The sequence below is a fragment of the Terrapene carolina genome, unplaced genomic scaffold (assembly GCF_002925995.2).
Source record: "Terrapene carolina triunguis isolate 2854851 unplaced genomic scaffold, T_m_triunguis-2.0 Scaffold192, whole genome shotgun sequence".
Lineage (NCBI taxonomy): Eukaryota > Metazoa > Chordata > Testudines > Emydidae > Terrapene > Terrapene triunguis.
In genome coordinates, this window is record NW_020664543.1 from 6,913,110 (window position 1) to 6,939,478 (window position 26,369).

At 39.7% G+C, this 26,369-nt stretch overlaps 1 protein-coding gene across 1 annotated transcript in view; it reads right to left on the reverse strand.

Moving 5' to 3' along the window:
- The window catches only part of CEP112 (centrosomal protein 112), a 297,346-nt gene that overhangs the window by 217,041 nt on the left and 53,936 nt on the right, over window positions 1–26,369 (reverse strand). Inside the window, exons 9-12 of the mRNA XM_029912219.1 lie at window positions 14,152–14,238; window positions 10,395–10,494; window positions 8,923–9,041; window positions 6,645–6,788 (exon numbers count right to left, since the gene is read on the reverse strand). Coding sequence (XP_029768079.1) covers window positions 6,645–6,788; window positions 8,923–9,041; window positions 10,395–10,494; window positions 14,152–14,238 — 450 coding nt within the window. The remainder of the gene's footprint in view (window positions 1–6,644; window positions 6,789–8,922; window positions 9,042–10,394; window positions 10,495–14,151; window positions 14,239–26,369) is intronic.

Sequence of the window (26,369 nt, forward strand, 5' to 3'; positions counted from 1 at the left end):
TGTGCCCTTGTTGCCAAGAAGGCATATTGGGCTGCATTAGTAGGAGCACTGCCAGCAGATTGAGGGAAGTGATTATTCCCCTCTATTCAGCACTGGTGAGGCCACATTTGGGGTACTGCATCGAGTTTTGGGCCCCCCACTACAGTAAGGATGTGTACAAATTGGAGAGAGTCCAGTGGAGGGCAACTAAAATTATTAGGGAGCTGGGGCACATGATTTATGAGGAGAGGATGAGGGAACTGGACATATTTAGTCTGCAGAAGAGATGAGAGAGGAGGGATTTGATAACCGTCAACTACCTGAAGGCGGGGTTCCAAAAAGGATGGAGCTAGGCTGTTCTCAGTGGTGGCAGATGACAGAACAAGGAGCAATGGTCTCAAGTTGCAGTGGAGGAGGTCTAGGTTGGATATTAGGAAAAACTATTTCACTAGGAGGGTGGTAAAGCACTGGAATGGGTTACCTAGGGAGGTGGTGGAATCTCCATCCTTGGAAGTTTTTAAGGCCCAACTGGCATGATTTAGTTGGGATTGGTCCTGCTTTGAGCCGGGGGTTGGACTAGATGACCTCCTGAGGTATCTTCCAACCCTAATCTTCTATGATTCTATGAGCTCTCCACCTCTCATTGGTCAGCCAGGAGCTGATTGGCCCTCACTTTAAACCCTTTCTTGGTCTTTTGAGGCTTCTTTCCCCCTTTAGCTGCCCTACCCTACCCTTCCTCCCTGTTGTCATAGTTTAGAAGCCATATTTTCAGGATGCTGTGGGTCTCACTGATTGCCTGTTCTGTGATCAGGAGGAACTTTTTCCCATTGGACCAAATTGGCAGAGGCTTGGTGGGCCTTTTTGCCTTCCTCACAGCATCATAGAGGCACAGTTAAAAGGAGTAGGACTTTGGAATTTAATATTAAGAATTTATAAGAAGAAATTTTAGATATGTCACAACTTGCAGCCCATCTCCAATGTGGAGAAAGGCTAAAAGGGTCAGCTCCCATTTCGCTGGTGAATCTTGTGTCTCTGCGAGAAAAGGAGACCTCAAGTCTTCACAGACCGAGGTCCCCCTCTGGGATCCTCTACCTTGTTTGCGGAAAGAGGATACGAGAGTTATTAGTTAGATGGTGGAAGCCCTGTAACCCTATACTGGACCCAGTTAAAGTACCTGGTGTGTGACAAGCAGGAGGTGGGAAGAGAAGGGAGTTGAATTGGGGAGTCAGCTGCCAGGACTAAGAAGTGCAAGTACCAACGCTGATATGCCCCTCTTCAAAGCTGTTAATAAAATCCAAACTCTTTCCCATTTCATCTTCCTGATTATCCTTGGAAGGAAGAGTATTGCAAGAAATGAAAAGAGAAACCTCAAAAATCAAGTCTAGTAAAAAAACATTGTCAGGTGGATGTCTTTTTTTGTATATACATTTGAGTAATGTCAAGAGCACCTCCTAGAGCTACTGGATAGACTTTTCCTTTTAAGTGGTGTACAAGTCTAATGAGAAAAATAAAAGTTCTTCCTCCTCTGGACCAGAAGTGAGGAGTCACTGTTGGCATTCTCTTTCAATACAAATATGGACCTGTATAAAACCGTTTGAAGTACTGTACAATTCAGTTGCCATTTGTGTTGGACATAAATTCCTGCTTAGATTAACTGCCAAGACACTGTCCTCCCCTGGATGATGGACAGCAATAAATGTGGCAAGCTTCTTCAGAAGTTAAATTGCTTCCGGATAAGACAAACCACATCCCCCACCTTGTTGATGAAATGCAACGTGTCACAGTGGTACTGTCCATCAACACTTGGACCACTTTTCCATTAGGTGAGGAAGGAAAGCCTTGAAAGCCAAGCAAATTGCTCTTAGCTATAACTTTTCTATATTCATGTTTTTACAAGTTTCCATAGACATTGCCGATCCAGGTGACTGAGTAGGAACAATATAAATGGATGAGAGAATGGAATTTTAAAGAGGATGGCACAGAGTGGGAACTGGATGAAATAGTCTTTTCAAAAACTCACTGATTTGAAGGAGTTCAACTCCATGTCACCAGGAAAAATGACAGAGCTATTCCCAAGAAGTGAAAACTGAGGGCTCATCAGTATATCCTTTAATGTGTTGTTTAGCTGAGAAGGGTGCAAGGGATATGCTAGCGGAAGAAAGATATTCTCAAGTTTCCTAGAAATGTTTGTCTATGGGAGTTTCCAAGCATGAACGTTAGGAAGATGACTCGGTTTGTAAACAGCAGGACATTGAAAATAAGCCTTATATGATACTGGATAAATGCTTTAGAAGGGGCAGGGAGGCTAGTGACTATTTCAGCACCTAGTGGTAGGGCCATTCAGGAAGTTCCTGTTTGACTCTCTTGTCCTGGTTTCACATTCTCTGACCAACATTCTGCTTCTGAATTCCAATCAAACTATAGGGGTTACATGCTCTTATATTTTATGTTTAATATGAAGAAAAAGTCAAGTGCAGTAGGTATCTGCTTCCCAGTGGCCATTCCAGCTACGCAGAAGGCGCCCCCTGATATGTGACAGGGATGGTCTTGGAATCCTCCACGGAGATCTCCAGGACACTTTTTCATGGAGGTACTCAGCAATCCTTTGCAGAAGGTTTCTGGGGAGGACTGCCTTATTTCTTCCAGCACAGTAGAACACTTTCCCATGCCACTCCAGTATTAAATCTGCTGGCATCAGTGCAGTACACAACATAGCAGCATAAGGACCAGGTCTGTACCCACATGGTTGCAGCATCTGCTCCCTTGCCTCCTCCATTACACATAGGGTCACCTGGGAAGACGGGGGATGTTTCCATTACAAGTGCTTGTACCGCAAACGATAGAGCATGTGATCCCCCAACCATGGTGATTTCCGGGCCCCTCAACCACAGTTTCCCTAACATGCCAGTGGTTCGGGTGGCAGGAACAGGCGTTGATCTTGGAATCTGAAAGCCTAGGGTGACTGCTACCAGCAGCATTAATGGAAAGAGGGGTGGGCTTCCTGTGTTCTCTTGTAGCCATAACCCCCACCCCCAAGAGCCGCCTTGGACAAAGACCACAATTTGGGAGGCTTAACGTTGGTCCCTGGTCTCAAAGCAACATCTATGTTGCTGAGAGGAGATGGAATTGTCCACCTGCACTCCCAACAAGGGTTCCCACAAGTTGTTGCAGCACAAGACTCATCGCCCATACCACTGGGCCATACTTTCCAAGCCTTCAGAACATCCTCCACACCAGCGGAAAGGCTTTCCCAGATTAGAAGATGGAAAAGGAGAATGCATGATGACATGTTCAATGAGGTAACGAACGCCTCCAGGACAGCTGATACAGAGCTCAGAGCCTACAGGATTTAATGGTCTGAAAAACTGGATATTGAGAGCATCCCAGGAGCATGAGCGTGCCACACAGGATGAGATGCTGTGGATTATGAAGGACCAGACATGTTGAGGCGTCTGGTTGAGCTACAAGAATAACAGCTTGAGGCTACACTACCTCTGCACAATGGCCTGCAAATATTAACCTGGTCCCAATCCCCCTCCCTCAAACGTTCCAGGAAGCGGTGGGGGAGGGTACTAAGAACAAAAGGTGGCCATTCAAAGACCTTTGATGGGCAAGACTTCTGTGCTTTCACAGACAAGCTGACCTGGTTTCTCCCCTCCCAATTTTATCACTCTGTTTGCCCAAGGTTAAATTATTTTCCTGTTCTTTACGTTTTTTTAGGTTTCTGCAATAAAAGCCAAATTTTCAAGAATGAAATACTCTTTATTTATTCCTAGCATTCAGGTTGGGGGAGGGGAGCAGGGAGGTACAGGAAAACTGATGCAATGGAGGGGATGGTATGGGAAGGCACAACGCAGATAAGCAGCAAACATTACTGTGGCTCATTACTGGAACGGGTTTCAAAGCCTCCCGGAGATGCAGGGCTCCTTGCTGGGCTCTTCTTATTGCCCTGGTATCTGGCAACTCAAAATTAGCTGCCAGCCTATCCACTTCCACGCCCCACCCATGCAGAAACTTCTCTCCCTTTGCCTCATAGTTATTATGGGAGCACACAGCAGGCAGTGATAGCAATGGGGATATTGCTTCCAGGTCTAGTAAGCAAACTGTGTCAGTGACCCTTTAAATGTCCAAAGTCATATTCCCCCACCATTCTGTACTTGCTCGGCCTATTGTTGAACCGCTCCTTACTGCTGTCCAGGTGGCTGGTGTACGGCTTCATGAGCCATGGGAGCAAGAGGCAGGCTGGATCTCCCAGCATCACTATTGGCATTTTAACATCATCAATGGTTATTTTGCAATCGGGAAATAAAGTCCCTGATTGCAGCTTTCTGAACAGATCTATGTTCCTAAAAATGTGTTCATCATGCACCTTTCCTGACCATGCCATGTTGATGTCAGTGAAAGGCCCACTGTGATTCACCAGTGCTTGCAACACCACTGAAAAACATCCCTTTCGGTTTATGTACTCTTTGGCAAGGTGGTCTGGTGCCAAGATAGGGATATGCGTGCCATCTATTGTCCCACTGCAGTGAGGGCACCCCATCGCAGCAAAACCATCCACTATGTCCTGAACGTTGCTTCTCCACTGTTAGAGCAGGTCTCATTTTAGTGCTGCTGTGCTTCAGGGCTGGGGAAAGCACTGCACCAAGTTCCTGGAAAGTGCCCTTCCGCATTCGAAAGTTCAGCAGCCACTGCTCATTATCCCATAGCTGCCTAACCATGAGATCGCACCAGTCAGTGCTTGTTTCCTGGGACCAGAAATGGTGCTTCACCATGTTCAGCTGCTGCGTGGCTGTCAGCAGCAACCGGGCACTGTTTTGTTCTATGGCTTGCATCAGGGCTGCTTGAATAACATCTCAATGTTCTGTGCAGCAGCTCCTGTCTCGGCTCTGCGGGTTAAAGCGTGAGGTGTTTGTAATGCTCACAAGAGTGCACAGCTGAGCGAGGTCCATGCTTCTCAGGCTATGACATACATGTGCCTAAGCCAGACTTTCAAAAAAAGGCGTGAAAAAACATGGGTTGTTTGCCATTGATATCATGGGAGAGAGGAAGGGAGGAAACTGCATCATGGGAGGTTGAAGCCATGGTCCCATCCTCTCCCCATGACAATGTTTTGGTCTCATGCGGCATTGCAAACCCATCCCAAAACCCCATGTGGCTAGTTGAACTGTGGAATAGCTACCTACAGTGTAATGCTCTGGGCATCAATGCAAGCACCACTAATGAGGATGCACTCCACCAACACAATGTGTGGGGTGTGGACACACCCAACTGACTTAATTACTGCAGCGGCTGAATGTCGACTTAAATTAAGTCAACTTAACTTTGTAGTGTAGACATGCCCTTAGAAGTACCCACTTACATCTCTTAGCGTATTCATGAGGTAGCTGCATTAATGGATTTCAGTGAGTTTCGCCCAGGCTTTACACTGAAAAGATTATAACTGTGATGGTGGATGGTGGATCTAAAGATGAGCAATTACAGGGAGATGTGTGATGACTTCTGGAATACCTACCCTTAAAAGATGTATCCTGAAAAAGGATCCTGCTATTTCTATACTCTCTGCATTATATGGACTCATTATGCTAACTGAAAAAAATAGGTAATGTCAAAATGGAAGCTTTTCATTTGTTTGTTCTAGTGGAGTAATTCTTAAAAACACTCTTAAGGACCACACACACAAAATCCCTGACATAAAGCACTAATAAAATGACTTGGAAACATTAAGCATTATCAAACAACAACAACAACAGATTATGGTTATGCTTATATGACAACAGGAGTAGCTGAGCAAAATGATAACTCTCAAGACTTTCATAGACAAAGTGTCAACCACCTTATTTGGGCGTAAACCAATAGAACTGGAAAATAAGGGGAAAAGTTCAGCTTCATGAATAGGGAGAAGTAGTAGATAGAAGGAGGAATGGTGAGAAAGTAAAATTAATAATAGGAAACATTTTCATAAAGCATTTACAGTATGTACTCAGTCTTTTTTTCCAGTTAAAGAAAAGAAAGTTGGTTGCCTACTGTAATGAAAGGGCGCTCTCAGTCACATTCCTTATCAATGAGTAACTTCAATTAACAACCTCCATCACAAAAAATACAGTTGTTATTAGTCTCAGAAGATAAACCAAGGACTAAATAAAGATGGAGACTGAATCATCTTCATTCCTAAAGATTATCCCCCCTCCAGATCAAAGGCACATTAATGGTTAAGTCTGAAGAATTTTGCATTGGAACTGTCCACACTGCACTGGATTTTAGCTTCCAGTGCTACCAATCCAGCACCTTTCAGAAACCCTAGAATTCACAATTTTACTTTTGTTAAAAGAAGCAGGGAAGTGAGATTCAAGCATCTCTAATCTGACTCTGTTGAATAAAATAACTGCCTAGACATTTGAAATGAAATAGTGTTACTTCTACTATCTCTTTGATGAAGCAATGTCATAGCATTGTAGCGTGGTAGTGTAAGGCTGTCAAAAATGTTTTTCAGCCCCACAGTCTTTATGCACATTTTTGTGGAGGGACAAAATAAAAATAATTCTTATCTGAACTTTTTCCCAATACTTTCTGATACACTATGTCTTAAGAAAAATGAGCAGGCACACAAAACCTGAACATTGCAATTCATATTTATGGTCATGATCTGGATATAAAAAACTTACAGTTGCCTTTGTCTGTGCCAAGTACTCTGTCTCCATTTTACTAAGACGTGCATTTGTGTCCTCAAGCAGTTCTTGGATATTTTCTGTGTGTTTCTTCTGAAGATCAAATTTTTCCTTTTCCATTTCTGCCACAGTATTGTGGAGCTATATTTAAAAAAAATATCACCAGGCTATTCAGTGACTTATAAAACTGTACAGCTGACTTTTCTGACCTTTAGAATAAAAACCTTATCATTTCCCCCTTATTAATACATGATAAGATTTTCTGTATCACTGCTCCAGAACTAAAAAGGAAAGAATCTTAAATATGAATACACCAACCAATTTATATTTACCTTTTACAGAACATTGAAAATATATTTGTAGTTTTTGCCATTAATTTTGTTGATCTTGTATTCATTTTAATATTGAAATTGAACCACTTACTAATGTACAAACTTTGTAAATTTTGTACTATACAAATAATTTGCTCTTTCCTTCTTCTAACAGTACGTCTCAAAATGTAGGAGACTGGGGACCCTGGAAACAAAACTATCCACTTACCTGAATTAGAGAGTGTTATCTGTGACGCCAGTCTGAGCTACCACACTATACTGCCCAACATATTACATCTCTACCCCAATATAACGCAACCCGATATAACACGAATTCGGGTATAACACAGTAAAGCAGTGCACACAGGAATATTTAAATGACCACCAAAGTTAAAAAAAACTAATGGATACCCATTATAGGACAGTCCTTGTAGCAGTTACTCAAAAACTTCTTACCCAAACGATGCATGGAACTCCACACAATGAAAGCAACTAACATGATTTTATCATTGGCTCAATATTTACTATCAGGAGAAAAAGAACTTTATTTTATGGCTATCTAGGTCTTCTTTATTAAAAATTTGGGACAGATGAAAAAAAAGCCTTTTCAGTAAGCACAAAATCAGAGAACACCTGATTACATTTTTTTAAAGTAAATGTTACATGAAGCAACATGGTTTTTTGACTCTAAATCATGCTGGAAACAGCCTCTAGTTTGTTCTACAACACTACATCAGCAAAATATGCTGAGTCTCCTGTCAACAACCTGACTCCTTACACAACAAAGGACATTAATGATGTGAGTTTGCAAAGGTTAACTTCTATTCAAAGGGAAAAAAAGGACTTGAGAAGGACAAAATGAAATAACTTTCATATACACTATAAAAATATTCTACCTATCCATCTTTATTGTATTGTCTTGGAACACTGGACTATCACTTTTTTCCCCATGGGGTAAATGGTGCCTTTACACCACTCCTGTGTTTTTAGTGGATTTAAAATTAACATAGCATTTTTGTTTGTGTACTTGTATCATTGATGACAATGGCAGTTTTGGGCATAGCACTTGCTAGTTAACTGTCTATGCAGAGCAAGTATGATGAACTCGGGGTCAAAATACTGTTTTTGTAAGAAACAAAACATTGAGCATTCTTGCCTCAGGTTCTTTGCTATTGGGAAAAACAAAATGTATGAGCAAGTTCTCTTCCAAAGCAAGAAGAAAAACTAACAAGGCCTTTGGCTCATAGGTCCAGGTGCCAAGACATAAAATTAACCACATCCTCTCTGGGAAGGGAGGCACCTTGACTTTGGGGCGACTTTCCTCCCTCTCCAGTGGGTTAACAGTACACTGTCTCAACAATATTGTGGCAAGGCTGGAGCTGTACTGTGATACATCTGTCTCAGCACACATTGATGATGCCTTAAGCCTAAAAGTAAATAAAACTTTTATTGAACAATTTAAGTGTCACTGCACAAATAGCTGTTCAAAAGAGTCATTGTGGCTGTGGGCAGCAACAGTTCAACAGATAAAAAATCCACATCAGGTAAACTGTCACCAGAAGAATGCGACAGGACACCTTCCTTGTATTGCCAGGCAAATGGGTTTGTCAAAAGGAAAAGACAGGGCTTGCAGATAGCCTCCAAAGAAAGACTGGGATTTGCTCGTATGTTTTGGAAGACTAGGTGTAGTGATGGTGGTGGATACAAATTAAAATGGCAAAATTTTGTAGTAGGTCAAATTTACAAAGATCTATTTTAGGTGAAAAATATATTAAGAAAAACTGGCAACGTTACTCTAAAAGTGAGCACAGAGAATACAGAAAAATAATTTCAGAAGTAGCATGTGTCCCTTTTAATTTTTTAAAATTAATCATTATCAATATGATGAATTGTACATTTGATCTTTCTACATTTCTATTGAATGAAAACTTCAGACTTAAAGCAAATAAACTGTTATCCATTACCCTTTTCTCCCAGTCATTGTTCAAAGAATCTGTGCTTTGCTCACACAACTTCTTTAACTCCATAATCTGCTTTTCCTTAGTCTCTCTGACAACTTGTGACTCGCGAACAAGGGTTTGAACTGTCAAAAAAATAAGAAAATAAACCAATTCAAGAGATGCCTTCTTCCAATATTGGCAACAAATGCAATCAGATAACTCCAATCTTCCTTTCTGATATCACTTTCTGATATCTTTGTGCTTTAAAAAATTATTTTGTTTGTGTGATAACTTCCTTACAAATGTAACATTAAATTCCATGCCATAAAACTGGATATTTAAACAAATATGGGATGTTCTCTTTCCACTGTGGTTTTGTTTACTTATAAAATATTTCCTGGTGACTTTTTTTCTCTCTCTGTGAAAACATGAATATACAGAATTCTGTAAAACCTTCAGTAAGTATGTAACATAAGAAAATTAAGAACCTAAAGAAAATATAAAAATATTGCAACTCTAAATACCTTGCATCAAGATTTTATGCACTGCCAATTTTTCTTAAATGTACCAGAACAGCAGAAAAACAATAGCAGTTTACAGGCAATTCTCAAAGAATTTTGAAAAGTGACTAGTGATTTTGAGTGCCCAACTAAAGCACCTGAAAAGATCCTAATTTTCAAAAGAAGCTGGGCATCTACCCTCTGAAAATCAGGCCCCTTAAAGATGTGTCACATTGGGCTCTCAAATATTGAGGCACTCAAAATCACTAGTCACTTTTCAAAATTCTTGAAATAAAGATTTAAATAAACCATAAAGTAGGGCTGGACTAAATACACTGAATAAATAAGTTGCTCAATTCTCCACCCAGAGCATAAAACTAATCTTGAACTTGTTACAAGGTTCCAAACTGATTATTTTAAATTAGTTTTAGAATTCATGTGCCACTAAACTTTCTACTTCTGATTGGGATTTGAGCAGAGGCGTAGCGAGCGCCCTCCGTACCCTCCGACTGGAGGGGGCCCCGCAAGGAAGGGGGCCCCTAAAAGTGGCAAAATAAATACCGCATTCCAGTTTCTGCATTGTAAGGGGCCCCGCCCGGACATATGTTCAGAGGGGGCCACCGTTCGGAGGGGGCCACGTTCTTTGTTGCTACGGCCCTGGATTTGAGATATTAAAGTATTTCTATCACAAGAAACACTGTTTATGTAGTATTTTAGGCCCCTCAAAAACCAGTAAGCACTAAACCTAACAAGAACACGCTGTCTCTTGAAAAATGTAGTATGGAAAATGGAGCACAAAGGGAATCAAATGAGCATCCTAGTCAAATGAAAAATTACGGCCAATCTTTGCCCGCACACTTATGCGCACAACTCCTACTGAAATTCAACAGGAGTTGAACATGTGCACCTAAAGGTAAAATGTGGCCCTTCGTCATTCATGTATATAGTACCACCACACAAAAATAGAAAGCAAAAAAAGTTCTCTCGTAGTATCACCTTTCTTCTCTAGCTTCCTAATAGTCTCCTCAGCTTCATTCTGTTTAGTTTTGTAGAGGGTCTTCAATACCTCAGTTTCATTATTCTTTCTATCCAAAATCTGTAGTAGAAATTCACAACACTTTAACAAACCTGTGATTGAAAAGAAAACTATAACCCACAACCAAAGAACAATATCATATATGTGGATATATAACAGTGGAAGAGTTTTGTATCTATAAAAGAGTAGTAGCCAAGAGATGCTTTGGCCTCATGGAAGTAATGAAAAGTGTGAAATTATCATTTCCACAGTAACTAACTGCAATGGTTATAAACAGAGGATGAATTCAGATGGGAAGCAGGCAACAGAAGGAGATGAACTTCTCAGCAACAAAAATACTACATTAGTGTAAATGTCCTTATAAACAAAGAAAAAGTGAAGAGAAAATGTTACACAGACAAAGAACTGATTCTGAAAAAGAATGATCTTCACAAGGCATCAAGAGCATCATGATTCCACAGGTCTTGAACCTTGGTCCACAGGGTTCCCAATTGACTGTCACCTACCTGCTCCCACCCAGTGGCTCACTACTAACCAACTGAGCAGAAGAGACCACGAAACCTGAAGTTACAACAGGGAGGGTTTCCCTGGGCCTGACTGGAGGAACACACTGAGTTTTGATTGGTCAGGGCTTCCTATTTAAATCCGAAGAGGAAGTTGTCCACACAACTGGGTTCTACCGGGCTGCTACACTGGACCCTGCCTTCTTGCCTGACTCCTCAACCCTGCTTTCCAACCTTGCCCCTGGTTCCTGCTTCCAGGACCTGTTCCTGCCATCCTGTCCTGTTCTTGATTCTTGTCTCCAGTCTCTGAATCTGGCTCTGATACGTGGCTTGACACTTCAACTCCTTGGCTTGATTCTCTGACTCTGGATACAACCTTTAGCTCGACTCCCAATTCTGACTCCGGCTCCGACCCTTGGATTGACTCCCCAACTCTGACTACTGCTCCAACCACTAGACCCCGCATCTTTGTTTCAGCCCCAACACAATATAATGTTGGTGTAACAGTAAATTTAACAGTTTTGAAGACAATCCAAGAATGTGGACATATATTTTATTGATAAATGCTCAATTAATCCCTATGGGATCCCTCCAAAGAACACAAACACACGGAAGAAAATGTAAGATGCAACGTTTTCTTTATAAATGAATTAACACTTCGGCATTCAGTGAGTAAACAATTTTTTTCTTTTCTTTTAAAATACTGTAAGACATCTTACCAAGTGACCCTGCTGTGTCACTCAAAAATATATAATTGGCTATTCCAAAAGTAAAAGCAAGGACAGTATTTTTGGTCCTTACCCTGTTTTTTGGTAGTACTACATTCTCTATGGGGATATAGGGTGCGCATTGATGACCCACTCCAACTTCCTCTCCATGTCTGACACTTTTAATAGTATTCAGTTGTTTTCTTTTTCACTCCCAGCAATACATCTGCCTGTACCCTTAACATCTCATTAAAAACTCCCTCACTCCATTACCTTACCTCTGAAACCATTTATATATTTGCTTGAAATTCCTTTACTATGTTTTGTGGGTCTTGCAAGCCAAAGACAGTACTCTATAACGGAGATTTACTATGTCTTCTATGTACAATGGAATCTACAATCCAAAGGCAAAAACAACTTTTTGTCTATCTTCATTGTCCATAACCACTCTTTGGTTATACATAAACATTATATCTCCATACTCTCATTCTTCAGAAAATCACCAGTTCTCTCTGTCCAGTCAAGTACTTTGATCCTATCAGACTCATTAGCATAATTTGCTAATTTCCCACCTTTGCTGATCTTTACCCCCACCAATTCCTTGCACTGGTATCTCAACCTTCTTCCCTCCCTCCACTGAATGAATCTGGCCATCCCAAGAGAGCACTACTGTTGGAGGCAAGCCACAGAAGGAAAGCCACAGATATGTAGGGATATGGAAGCCTCTCATCTGGACTTCCTTCCTTTCCTTAAACCATCAAGATCATTTTAAAAAAATATTTTACTCTTTTTTCTTTCCACATTCTCATAAAAAAGATTTAAACAACATAAGTTGTCTTGCTATGTTGACAGCAAAAGACAATCCTATATAGGTATTTGTATTTATAAAAATGCAAACACCTCTGTATTTATAAAAATATATTTACCACTGAAATTGTACAGACAAACTAAATTGATAGTATTGTCTAATCTGAATATTAAAATAAAAAGATGTATATTTATGTAAGTTGTTATGCTTCTGGCTGCAGTTTAAGACACTATTTTAATGAATATTATAAACTGAATGTTAAGTTTAACATTTATGTTTAAAATGTTTTAACGCTAATTTATAGTAATTCTAAAAACTCACATCAAGCAGAACGCTGCCACCCCAAAACAGAATGTTACTCTCACCTACATTAAATGGTCTTGTGATGAAAGGATTAATGCAACACTATTTAACTTCTTCTAAAACATACCCAACATGATAAAACAACTTCAAAAGATGGAATCTTGACAGCAGTTTGAAAAAAACAACAACTAAGGAGATGAGAAGGCATCTCAACTATTTCTTATTCTTACAAAGCTGTTTCCTTTAGACTCTCAACTTCACTAGCCAGTTACACTTACAAGCTTTCAGAACAGATGAGTCAAATATGCACCTGACCAAATATTAACATCCTTTATGGGAGTCTTTGATGTGTCATAGTGTTGTGTCAACTGACTTCCTCCAAGTCTGTGACTCAGTTTTGAAAAACAAAACTGAGACACTCAGTAAAGCCTAAATTAGGATAAGGCCCCATGAACCTCATCCTGTGAGGTATTAAGCACTCAACTCCCAGTAACTCCATGGGAATTAAGGACAATCAGCACCTTGGAAGAAGCACTTAGTACCTCAGAGGATGTGACCTTATGTAAAAACACGATAAAAAACATGATACTAAGATAAACAATATAGGCGGTGTCAGTCTTTTTAATCATTTGCAAAGTGATGCTTTGCAACACAGTTAGAAGAAATCCTACATAGCCCAAAGTAACCATTATATTTTATTGCTGTGCAGAATCAAAAGTAAAATAACAGTTTGATAAACTAAGTTAAGCTGAATTGTAAGTGTTCAACAGTTTGCAAATCTATTTATTAAAACAGCCTACTTTTTCAAGCACAGTGTCAAAAATAAAATAGTAAAACCAAGTACTGTTACCATACTGATAAGAAAATGCATTTGGTAGACTCATTTAAACAATTAAAATAAAAAGAAAATGTTTAAGTGGCACTGAACTTTACACTAAAACTAATAAAAGCCAAGGAATACAAATTTACAAACAGAATCCTAGAGTTAAAGCTGGAGTTTCAAGAAAAATAATCAGATGATGGTCTTAGTTAATGACAAAATCACAGGTTTACAGTTTCACCATCAGATGAAGCCACAGAAGTTGCTGGATTGTGAAGCAAAAATTTTTTCTTCAAACACCCATATCTGCAATATCATCACGTAGCACATTAAATAACTTTTCACAGAGACATTTTCCTTTTCCAAGTTCATGCCAGTATTGGAGATCTCCCTTTCAAATCAATTTTTGCAAACTGCAACAAACAACAAAATCTTATTTTAAAGCAAAATGAATGTTAATCTGAAAAAGCTAAAGAAATTAAATTCAGCTCTGAATTATTTATTAGGATCATATTCAATATTATACAGATTCATGTACTGTACATCCCTCAGAAGTAACACCCAAACATTTCTTACCTTCTGAACATCAGCATCATGCTTCTGCTGTAATTTAAGCTTTTCTTCATGAAATTTAGCTTCCATTATTTTTGTTTTCATCTCCAGCTTTAAAGGAAAAAGTATCTCATAGTTATTAATTCACTTTCAGAATAAAATTATATTAAGGCCCTTCAGTGATTATTTACTTTCCATAATTAGAAAACTAGTTCTTTGCTTGGGGAGCAGAGGGGTTGCTACTCGATAAATGATACAAAAAAATCCAGGTACAGTTTTTTGAAGTGTTTTCATACCATTTATTTCATACAAACATTAACAGTTTCAATCTGCACCCACTGTTTAAAAATTTTTAGAAGATTTCAGCTGGTGAAAAACAACAATTACTGTCCAAAAAGCTAAAATTATATTTTTAAACAAAACAGTGTGGAAAAAAAAGTTTTAATATTTGTGATAATGCACATAAATCATGCTAAAAGCTCTTTTATCTATTAGGCAGGTGTTTCTCCAATTTATACAAAGGATGTCCTTCAGCTCTCACTCATGTTTATTTTTGTAGGTTTCTATTATTCACAGATTTTATATTCTGTACACACTTCCTTTTTTAAAGATTCTTTTACTTACAAAATCATTAAGATTAATGCTGGCAAATGAGCAAGCTGGAAATATCTTGTTTTTGCCTTTTTATTTGTTTATTGTAGTTTATTTAAAAGCTTCCATGTAACATACCAATGATATTGCTGTTCATTGTAAAAAGGCCAAGTTGTTCACCTAAGATGATAAGATGATAATTTAAATCTCTCATACATTTTTATTATGGCCTTTGAAAAGCATTGTCAGAATTATATCTCCACGTAGCTATGATTTTGTGTTTACCAAACAACTTTCTAAAATGACCAATGATACTTTGGACCATACTGTAGCTCTCCCACTTAAAACTAGTTACTTCTGCTGCTCAGGGAGCAATGCAGCCAGAAAGCTGACCCCAACATAGTCAGCCCTACAACCTCCGCTGTTCATAAGTGACACATCAGGCTGGGTCATGGGTGGCAATGGCTGGCCAGCAGAACGTTCTCTACTGGACTGTTCCCACTAGCACAACTTAGGGTACATCTATACTTACCTCCGGGTCCGGCGGTAAGCAATCGATCTTCTGGGATCGATTTATCGCGTCTTGTCTAGACGCGATAAATCGATCCCGGAAGTGCTCGCCGTCGACGCCGGTACTCCTGCTCCGCGAGAGGAGTACGCGGAGTCGACGGGGGAGCCTGCCTGCTGCGTGTGGACCCGCGGTAAGTTCGAACTAAGATACTTCGACTTCAGCTATGTTATTCACGTAGCTGAAGTTGCGTATCTTAGTTCGAAGTGGGGGGTTAGTGTGGACCAGCCCTTAGACCAACATTTAAGCTGTTCTAAGAGATGCTGAATTGCCACGACTCTCCTCAGCCAGCTGAATACAGGATCCCAGCCACGTTCCCTCCACCCACAGCTTGGCTGGACCCACAGATTTGGCCTCTTGTGTTTACGACATGATGGATAAACTGTATTATATAAAAGAATATGATTGAGATCCCCACATTAGCCTTGCAAGAGCAGAATTGGGCCAGGTGGGCCCAATCAGCTAATTAGGCTTCAAATGGGGGTCTTTTGGCTGGAGGCAGCTAATTAGGAACAGGCTCATCTGTGCAGGAACAGGTGGGACCTATAAAGCCAGGAAGGGGGCTACAGACTGGGGAAGCTGCAGAGAAAAGGCAGTCACTCCCTGGGGAGAGAGTTCTTGGAGCTAGTACACCTAGACAGAGAAGTGGAACCAGAGTGTAGGAAGCAGCCCAGGGAAGGAGTATTGAGGACAGAGAGAGGAAGCCCAGAACTGTTGAACTGAGGGTCCCTGGTCAGGAACCTGAAGTAAAGGGCAGGCCCAGGTTCCCCCACCAGCCATTGAGGGAGTGGCACTGGGGCAGTGAATGGGAAGACCGCCTAGGACTGTTGATGGACCGACTGAGTGACCAAGCCAAAGGGCTAAGTGACAAAGAAGATGTTGCAGGTCCTGGAGCGAGAGGAGCTGCAGACCAGAGTGATGGCATGCAAACTGCGGACGGGGCATTGGCCTCCAGAGCTAATCCCCAGAGTGATCAGGTGGAGGCACCATACTGGCAGTGAGTGGAGCACCCCGGGACAAAGAATCAAATTCTTAATTCATTACATTTATTTTTCTGTATTTTCTTTGGTTTAAATCAACACAATATTTCAAGAATTGATCTAATTTTATTGTATGTATATAAAGATACATATTGAATACAAACACGCTGCTATCAGTTCATTATAACACGTAGATATATGAATACAGATATTTTTGTAAATGTATATAGAAAACATCCACATACTAAAAGATCACAACTTTACTGCACTGAATTTAAAAAGAAAACCCTATGGGCAATAGATCCTGTCAACAGTTGAAAGTAGGAGAGGCAAGTGCAACAAGCCCTTCCATCAAGGACTCTCCACATTTAAGTACCAATACATCTAACTGTACTATGCCTAAGAAGGACATCTAACCCAAAGCCCAAAATAGGTCTGAAGTCCTATGCAAGCTACTATACTAGAAAACATCTCCAAGTCTTTTGCCAACAGAGCCAACTCTTTTCAACACAGATGGGTGGACTGATGTCTAATCCAAAGGAAAGGAAATCTATTCCCCTGATTTTCCAGGTATCACAGACTCTTGTATTCTCAAGACAATCAAATTCTTAGACATTTCATAATATGCACTTGGTTCCATATATATGTTAAACAGGCTCTCTCACTGGCAACTAGTTTTCCCCAATTAGCAAGAGTGCATTGTAGCCTAGTGTACTAATTCCAGCAGAGTTTCCTTTCAAGTGTAACAGGACCTGGCACTACTATGCAGAAAAGGATTCTAAACTTCATCTGAAGAGGACTAGCAAATGAATGTATCCAGAGATACAGTACGAAAAACTCTGAAAATGCTTGCTTAGGATAAGAGAGAGAAGGCTTATTACTCAAGGATAGAAACATTTGAAATACCTTAGGTAGACTAAAATTTCCAAATCCTTTTCCATTTTAGACAAAATGGTTAAACTATTCTTACCTGACAAGTCCCAAATACTCATCATTCTCCATTTCATTTACAACAAATAAAGACATTATCCAAACAGTGCAGACAAGGTGGGATTTTCAAAAGTTAGATGCCCAACTCTCATTGGCAGAAGGGTGCCTGACTGCCTTAGGTACTTTTTAAAATTCTAGTGTTTTTCTGCCCTGCCTGCTCTGCTGACACCATGTGTGATGTCATCACCAGATACTGGGGAACTCCACATCAGAGACACAAGTAAAACAGGGAACCTATGTTTCAAATATTTAATTAACAAGTTTTTAAGGCGGCATATATTTTAATAATTAGGGGTATCAGGATTTTCTTTTGCCGGGAAAGGGTGTTTTTTAAAGTTTATCTTTGAAGTTAGACTAATCCTGCACTCATTGACTTGTTGGAAAAATTGTGGTCATAATATTTAAGATTATGAGTTTGATACTCAGTTCTATGTCCATGAGGCATAAGTACAGCTGTATTATCTTCCACAGCCATTTTGAAACCAAAAACTCAACTATTTAATGTGATAAACCTAAAAATATTTAATTTTTTGAATTACTGACAGCTTTTCCCTTACATAGAGATGCACAGTGGGCCAGTACAAAGACTATACGCCACTTAATTCCTACTTATGTCCTATTCTAAAGGCTTGAATAGGATTTTAAATTGTGCATATGCCTGGGGCAAACCCTTAGAGTAGGGATGAACTTTTACCTTGACACACTTTCATCAATGATTTGGTAGTAAATATAAAATTGAAGGGTGACACAAAGATTGACGTAATGGCGAACAGGGCAGTCATATAGATAGGTTTGGCAGGATTCAATTTATATTTGTTGGCAAACCTCTATTTTGGCACAACATTGAAATCAACCAGAAAAATATCAATTGGTAACAGGTGTCGTGCAGCCTCCCCCACACCTTGCACCTGCAGGGATTGGGTGGCACCAGCCCTGCAGTCATAGGAATGAGGGAGAGGGAACATGAGAGCAGAGCTGCAGAGGGCTCCCTGCGTTGCCACAGGGCCAGTAACACCTGATTCCAGGAGGTGCAAACTGCAGGGAAGGCTGAGACCCTGGGGAGGCAGAGCAGACACCCCTGGCAAGGACTACAGAGAGTAGGATGAGTCCCTGGCTACGGGGAGACCAACCTGCTACTGAATGACTCCGTCCATGAGCACAAGCTGTTCAGGAGCAGGGTCTGTGCTCAGACCTCCCCACACTTTACACCTGCAGGGGTCACCAGCCCCGCAGCCAGGCAAGGAGCCCTTTGCAGCTCTGCTGTCACGGCCCTGCTCTGTCACTCACCAGCCAGGAATGTGGAACCATCCATGGGAAGGAACTGTTCAGAAGCACCTTGTGGACAGGGCTCATCCTCCTCTTTGCAGTCCTGGCCATGAATCTCTGCTATGCAGGGCCAGGACCAGAGCCTTCCCTGCAGCTTGCATCCCAGTGTCTTGGGATGCAAGCTGGGCTAAGCATCCCTGGGCTAAGCATGCGTGAGGCAGGTTAGAGCAAGGGAAGGGGCTTTCCCCCTACATTTCGAATACTCTTAACTATCTCAAAGAAAGGAATATCTCTGAAATTTAAAATGCGCTTAAATGAGTCAAGTTAACTGCAACTTTTACTTACTAGCATGTTAATCTCCTATCACTAAATTAAACTGGTGATAGCTGACAGTATTTCTGTGCCAGCTCCTCTCATCTACCAGCAGTTTCTATGTCTTAAATTGTGTTATATTTTATAGGTCTAATATATATTGCAAACACAAAATATGATACAAACAATGTCATGGTAACCCTTTCATGTGTTGCAGAAAGAAAGCAGATGAAAACAATTTAAACCTCAGTGCATTCATCTTCATCAGAAAAGCAATTGTTGGTTTATGTACTGATGTCCATGTACACTAACAGCTTACATATGGATTCATCTCCTTATTCCTAATTAAGAGGTAGCTTAGAACAGAAAATACACGATGCACTATCCCTGAGACAGAAAAAGAACTTAATTTTTGAGTAGATATTTATCCATAGCTGAAAAGTTTGCAATGAAGTGTGAAATTTATCCATTGCCACAGCCTGAATATCATTCCTTTAGGTTTCTGTCATTGTTTATTCTCCTCACAGAGACTATGAAGCAATTAAACCCTAAGGCCATGTAAACATTACTGATGTCAAACATCTGTGCTGCCCCTGTTATTTAAAGCCATGGAGGGTGATACCAACAGAACAGCTTTTAAGTGCCTAGTCAGACTTTCCTTTCTTCCTATTTTCAAAAACTCATCAACAGCAAACAATTATGTCATCACACCACTGTAAAGCATTTTCAGAAATGTAGGAGTTCTGTGTAAGCTTGAAAGCTGGTCTCTCTCTCACCAACAGAAGTTGGTCCAATAAAAGACGTTACCTCATCCACTTTGTCTGCATCTTCAGAAAGGCAGTTTCAGAAATCTTTAGTAATGCAGCTCATAATCTAAACCTCTTAGTGGCCATCCTATTACTGCCATAAATATCAGTTATCTAGGTGCTTCCCAAATTTTTCATATGTCACAATCCCAGCATTTATCCTGCCACTATTTTTTTTCCCACATGAATTTGCAGAAGTAGTACAATCTGTTTGATCTGTTTAATTATCTGATATATAAACATATCACTATGCAGATCAGCCATGTTATTTTGTGCCTGGGGCTCAGAGATACTTTGAACTCCTATTGATCACTGTTTGCTTGTCTTCACTGGACTAATCACCTTCAGGCCAGAGGTGGCATCTTGAAGGTTTAATGTAGATCAGTATTTTTGGGATATTTGCCAAAACTCTATGTTCACTCGCCAGATTTTTTTCAGTGAGTGTGTGTGTGGGGATAGGGTGGGGTGAGGGGTGAACTGTAAATTCTAACTTCAAAGTTAGAACAAATAAAGTAGGGCAACTTATTTTTTTTATCTCAAGACAAAATTTTCAACACCTGCAAAACACCAAGACAAAAAAGGAATTATTAATCCACAATGATTAATAATCATATAAAATGAAACATAACAAAACTTCATTCTTTACCATGTAATTAGTAAACTTCCTACTGAATGCCATTTACTCAATTCTTAATACATGGAGCTAAGTAACAGTAAACAAGAATTCTTTGCACATATAGTGTTTCATCTGGATAATTCAAATGTTGAATCATTGTAGAAGTACTGCACTGCACTTCTCTTGAACAACAGATTTTATCTAGTAGAGAATCTTTTTAAGTTATAGATGATTGGAAGTCTTCATTATTTAGTATTAGATACTATTTTCACACTTCTAAAATTATGCCTCCAAACAGTGTGACATCATGTACAGTAGTTATTACATTCCGTTTTTCGCTTCTTGTGGCAGACTGATGCCCCACTAATCTCAAAATCTATGCTGCTGCCCACCTCATCTTTATGTTTCCATGAAATGGAAAGAAAGGAAGCTGAAATCCTAGCTCCACTGAAGTCAACAGCAAAACTCCTGTTGATTTCAATGGGGACATGATTTCATCCTAAGAACTTTAAACTTGTGCATGTACTTCACAGAAGATACAGTACGGCGAAGAAAGTGAACAAGAATCTATTTCCTGCAGGGCCTGTAGTGAAGAATGTGCAGAGGTTCTGGTATCCTATGGGGAAACGCAATTATAATACATTTTCTGTGGCAATTCGTTACCTACTCTCCTTAGCTATCATGACTGTAACAAACATATATGGCAAAATTTGTTGAAACATGAACTGATGCTAGCGACAAAAGGTCAAACTTTCTCTGCACCAAATTATCAAGTAGAATTAGGTATATTATATATTTATTAAACTACTGTATGCCCATTCTGAAACACTTTCAAGGTTTTATTATTTTATATTTTCAAAATATGTTTGTACCCCACTCCCTTATTTTTAAACAATGAAGATGAGTAAGGATAATTGTCCTCATTTTATTCCCCAAAATAAACTGAGGCAGGACAGAATGACTGACTTGCGAAAAGTCACACAGAAAGCCATTGGCAGAAAAAGGAAACCGATAAAACCTTTATTTATCCTGGTTTATTTTTCGTAAGTTTATGCAATTAGAGTATAGTTTATTGATGCATGAATTTCTCTTAAATTCTTAGTACTGAACTGTTGACATTACAAAATATAGTTATCCTCTCCACTTCCACAACGATGCACTCATAAAATACATGAGAATAGCAAAACAAAGTTCCTCATTTTCAAATTAATCACATATCCTTTCTTATAACCCATTATGTCTGTCCGTGAGATAACACTGGTCTACAATTTTTGAGACGTCATCTGCTTCAGAGATAAAATGTGCTATTTATGTATTTTGATGTGCTGAATTCAAATATGACAATTAAAACAACTGATTGGCTACTGTTTCTAAGATATTTAAGTTTTTACATTTGATGTTTATGTATATTGTGTAGATAGTAGAGTTTTAATCATAAATTGTAAACCTAGGTCTTTTCATGTGTTTATGATTGCTTTACATGATAATATTTCACCTGTCCTGTTTATGTAACACTTTAAAAATCAGCAAAAGGGTTATATAAATAAAATTTATTATGAAACAAAAGGCAAAAAACTATTATGTACATAGTTTAGTCCTATTCAGTGTCTACTCGGCGCTTCTTGGCTTGTCTCTTGTATTCATTAAATGGAGCATCTCTTGTCACTGTCCAGCAATAGTCTGCAAGCATTGATGGGCTCCATTTGCCCTGATAGCGTTTCTCCATTGTTGCAATGTCCTGGTGAAATCGCTCGCCGTGCTCATTGCTCACTGCTCTGCAGTTCGGTGGAAAAAAATCTAGATGAGAGTGCAAAAAATGTATCATCTTTAGTGACATGTTGCAACCAAGGCTTTTGTATGCCTTGAGGAGGTTTTCCACCAACAACCCGTAGTTGTCTGCCTTCTTGTTTCCGAGAAAATTTATTGCCACTAACTGGAAGGCTTTCCATGCCGTCTTTTCCTTGCCACGCAGTGCATGGTCAAATGCATCATCTCGAAGAAGTTCACGAATCTGAGGACCAACAAAGACACCTTCCTTTATCTTAGCTTCACTTAACCTTGGAAATTTTCCACGGAGGTACTTGAAAGCTGCTTGTGTTTTGTCAATGGCCTTGACAAAGTTCTTCATCAGACCCAGCTTGATGTGTAAGGGTGGTAACAAAATCTTCCTTGATTCAACAACTGGTGGATGCTCTACACAATTTTTCTCTCAGGCTCCAATGACTGTCGGAGTGGCCAATCGTTCTTGATGTAGTGGGAATCTCTTGCACGACTATCCCATTTGCAGAGAAAACAGCAGTACTTTGTGTATCCAGTCTGCAGACCAAGCAAGAAAGCAACAACCTTCAAATCGCCACAAAGCTGCCACTGATGTTGGTCATAGTTTATGCACCTCAAAAGTTGTTTCATGTTGTCATAGGTTTCCTTCATATGGACTGCATGACCAACTGGAATTGATGGCAAAACATTGCCATTATGCAGTAAAACAGCTTTAAGACTCGTCTTCGATGAATCAATGAACAGTCTCCACTCATCTGGATCGTGAACGATGTTGAGGGCTGCCATCACACCATCGATGTTGTTGCAGGCTACAAGATCACCTTCCATGAAGAAGAATGGGACAAGATCCTTTTGACGGTCACGGAACATGGAAACCCTAACACCACCTGCCAGGAGATTCCACTGCTGTAGTCTGGAGCCCAACAGCTCTGCCTTGCTCTTGGGTAGTTCCAAATCCCTGACAAGGTCATTCAGTTCACCTTGTGTTATGAGGTGTGGTTCAGAGGAGGAGGATGGGAGAAAATGTGGGTCCTGTGACTTTGATGGTTCAGGACCAGAAGTTTCATCCTCTTCCTCGTCTGACTCAAGTGAGAATGATTCTGGTGCATCAGGAACCGGCAGTCCGTCTCCGTGGGGTACTGGGCGTATAGCTGATGGAATGTTTGGATAATGCACAGTCCACTTTTTCTTCTTTGACACACCTTTCCCAACTGGAGGCACCATGCAGAAGTAACAATTGCTGGTATGATCTGTTGGCTCTCTCCAAATCATTGGCACTGCAAAAGGCATAGATTTCCTTTTCCTGTTCAACCACTGGCGAAGATTTGTTGCACAAGTGTTGCAGCATATGTGTGGGGCCCACCTCTTGTCCTGATCTCCAATTTTGCAGCCAGAATAAAGGTGATAGGCTTTCTTAACCATAGTGGTTATACTGCGCTTTTGTGATGCAAAAGTCACTTCACCACAAACATAGCAGAAGTTATCTGCACTGTTCACACAAGTACGAGGCATCTCTGCTCACTTTGGCTAAACAGAAATGTGTCCCTTTGCAAAATCAAACACTGACAAATAAGAGAGCACGACACTGTATGATTTCTAGAGCTGATATAGGGCAATCTGTTCAGCAGAGTGATGTAAGCTTCGTTATGATTGCATCATCCATGACTTCTAGGAATAACATGATGCAATTCATATCATGTATGACGCAATACCAGCTTCAGATTGCATCATTCATTGTTTTGCCTAAAAAGCAAGTACTGTCCAAACCCAGTCATAGATTTATTCATAGATCCAGTCAAAGATGTATTTTAGTCATTTCTGGTTTAAATTGAGATCCCTTCCCTTTATAACTCACTTATCCTCCGCCATTCCCAAGCCAAGGGTCGTAAATACTGACCCAATAGCATATCTTGAAAACTAGAGCCAATCAACAATTTTAAGCATCATTTTCGTTCTCAGTGACCCAGAATTAGTAAAGTTTGACTACATTTATTTCAGAAGCATTTTGGCTGTAGAGCAGTGTAATGTATACATGAATAATGACTTGCAAGGAAGTATATAGATAGATAAAATGTTTTTTATATAAAGCAAGAGCTAAAACCATCCTTTTTCACTGGTAAGTAAAGGATTTTGTAGAGCAGTACTGCCACTTAATCTTAAAGGGATTTCAAGCAGAAAATACAAATTAGTGGTCTTTATGGGCAGGGGGGAGGGGGTGAGTGGGTGGAGGAGATAAGGGATTATTTTGGTGTGGCACACACTTTTTTCCCTTTTAACAAAATACCTCCTTTTCTGGCATAAGTTTATTTATCACTCTGACTGTATTCTTTCCAACAGAAATACAAGACCTGAAACATCCTGAAGCCTAAAAGAGGCAAGACATTAACAGAAACATGAACAGCAACACAAAGAGCTGCAGTGAAAGTGAGACTCGTGTACGTCAGGAACAAAATCTCAACCATGACCATAGCACAGGTCTTAGCTTAAAGTGCAGTGGAGCTGACTTCTTTGCAACTCCAGCATGGCGCTCTAAGGGCGCTTTGTACATGAGAGCTGACTGATCTTTAGGCCTTAAGCAAAAAAAAAGCGGCTCTCGGCAAGAGTTATAAGAAGGTCCACAGCCTGTGTCCTTTGCCTAAGCTATTCAGGATAAAGGTGTCTGAAGGATAACAGGAGAAAAATCTCAAGATTTAAAGAGGGGGACTGCTTCACTGTAGATGATTTTACATATAATCTCTCATCTTAAAATTCCTCTGAGGTTAAAAACTACAGTATGTCTAAGCTGCACCAGCAGTGGAATGAATGACTACAATAAAGCTTACGTTGCCACACCAAACTACTCTGCAAATAATTTATCAAGGAACAAGATGAAGGTATCCTTGACAAAGATCATACTCTGGTGAAAAGTCAGGTTTCCTTCACAGATAAAGACTTAAGGAGAAGTCCTTGACTTTGTGTAACAGGATGATCAAGCCTACAGGATGATCAAACAACACATCCTTTCCTCCTGGGCCCCCAAAGTATCTAATCACTAAACAAGTGGGGCACCTCTCAGAGGTTTGACTCATTCCATTTGATGAATCTAGGTTTCTATATAAACAAACAAGTAATCTGAGTTTGGCATATGGATTGTTTTTTGCTATATGCAAAAATTACTTTTTTCTCTCTGTGTCGCGGATACTGTGCTTCTCCAGTGTTGTGTTTGAATTTTCCAAAAATGATTCTTTTAGGGAGCACAGATTTTTTTTTTTGCCTACATTTCTACTTGTTTTAAATTTATAAAACTATCAGATTTTCAAACACATTCTACAAATTAAAGGAAGTCATAAATAATTTTCTTCCTAATAGAACATAATGCACAATAAAAGCAGCTTTTCCATCTGGAATTTGCATTAACCTGGGGCATTTTTCTTGTTGTTTTTCAAGTGATATCAAAAGTATCAGTACAATTAAAAAAAAACTCCACACATTATTTCACTTACTGACAGAACTCACATGGTACTATAATGTTAGATATAGGAAGAAATTAAAATTAAATTACTTAAAATACATACTTCTGTTGTAGAAATAATTTTTGGTAATTGTCATTTTGAAATCGTAGATATCTAGCTTTGGGCTTAACCCTACAATTCAATCTGCATAGATAGAAAAGCTTCACACATCTAAAGAGTCTACCTCAGTGGTTCGCAACCTATTTACCATTGTGGGCTGCATCCAATACTACCTGTATGGTCCTGAGGATGTCACATGGGCCGCAGCTGTGTGCTGATTGGGCTGCAAGCAGCCCACAGGCCACATGTTGAGAACCACTGGTTCTACCTACATGGATGGGGCAACTCATAAAATTAAGCATATGTGTCAGTTTTTGCAAGACTGGTGCCATATCTCAACAAAAATAAAACTGCAATTAAGCAATTTTAAGTACATTCCAAAATCACAATAAAAAGAGCGGCTTGGTATGCAACTCCTTTTCTATATAATTACATTTTAATAATTTATAGTTTTCACCAGGAAATTAAAATAAGAAAATTAAAATTTCACTAGGAAAATTTTTGAAGGTTTAAAATTTTCATTGTTAATTCACAAAGTAAAGGCATCATATATTCATTATTTATATGGATGTTTTTCAGTTTTAAAATTTTTGTAAAGGACATGCTTACCCTATAAACAATGTGATAGCCACTCAAATTATGAATTAACAGGACATTATTTTTAAATGTCCCAATATAAAAGTGTTTGCTCTAAAGTTGATGTTTTCAGTCTGCCACTTATTTTCCGCCAACAAGAAAGTATCTAGTATATTTCTCAAAATCCCTTAGGCACTGGTTTGAACA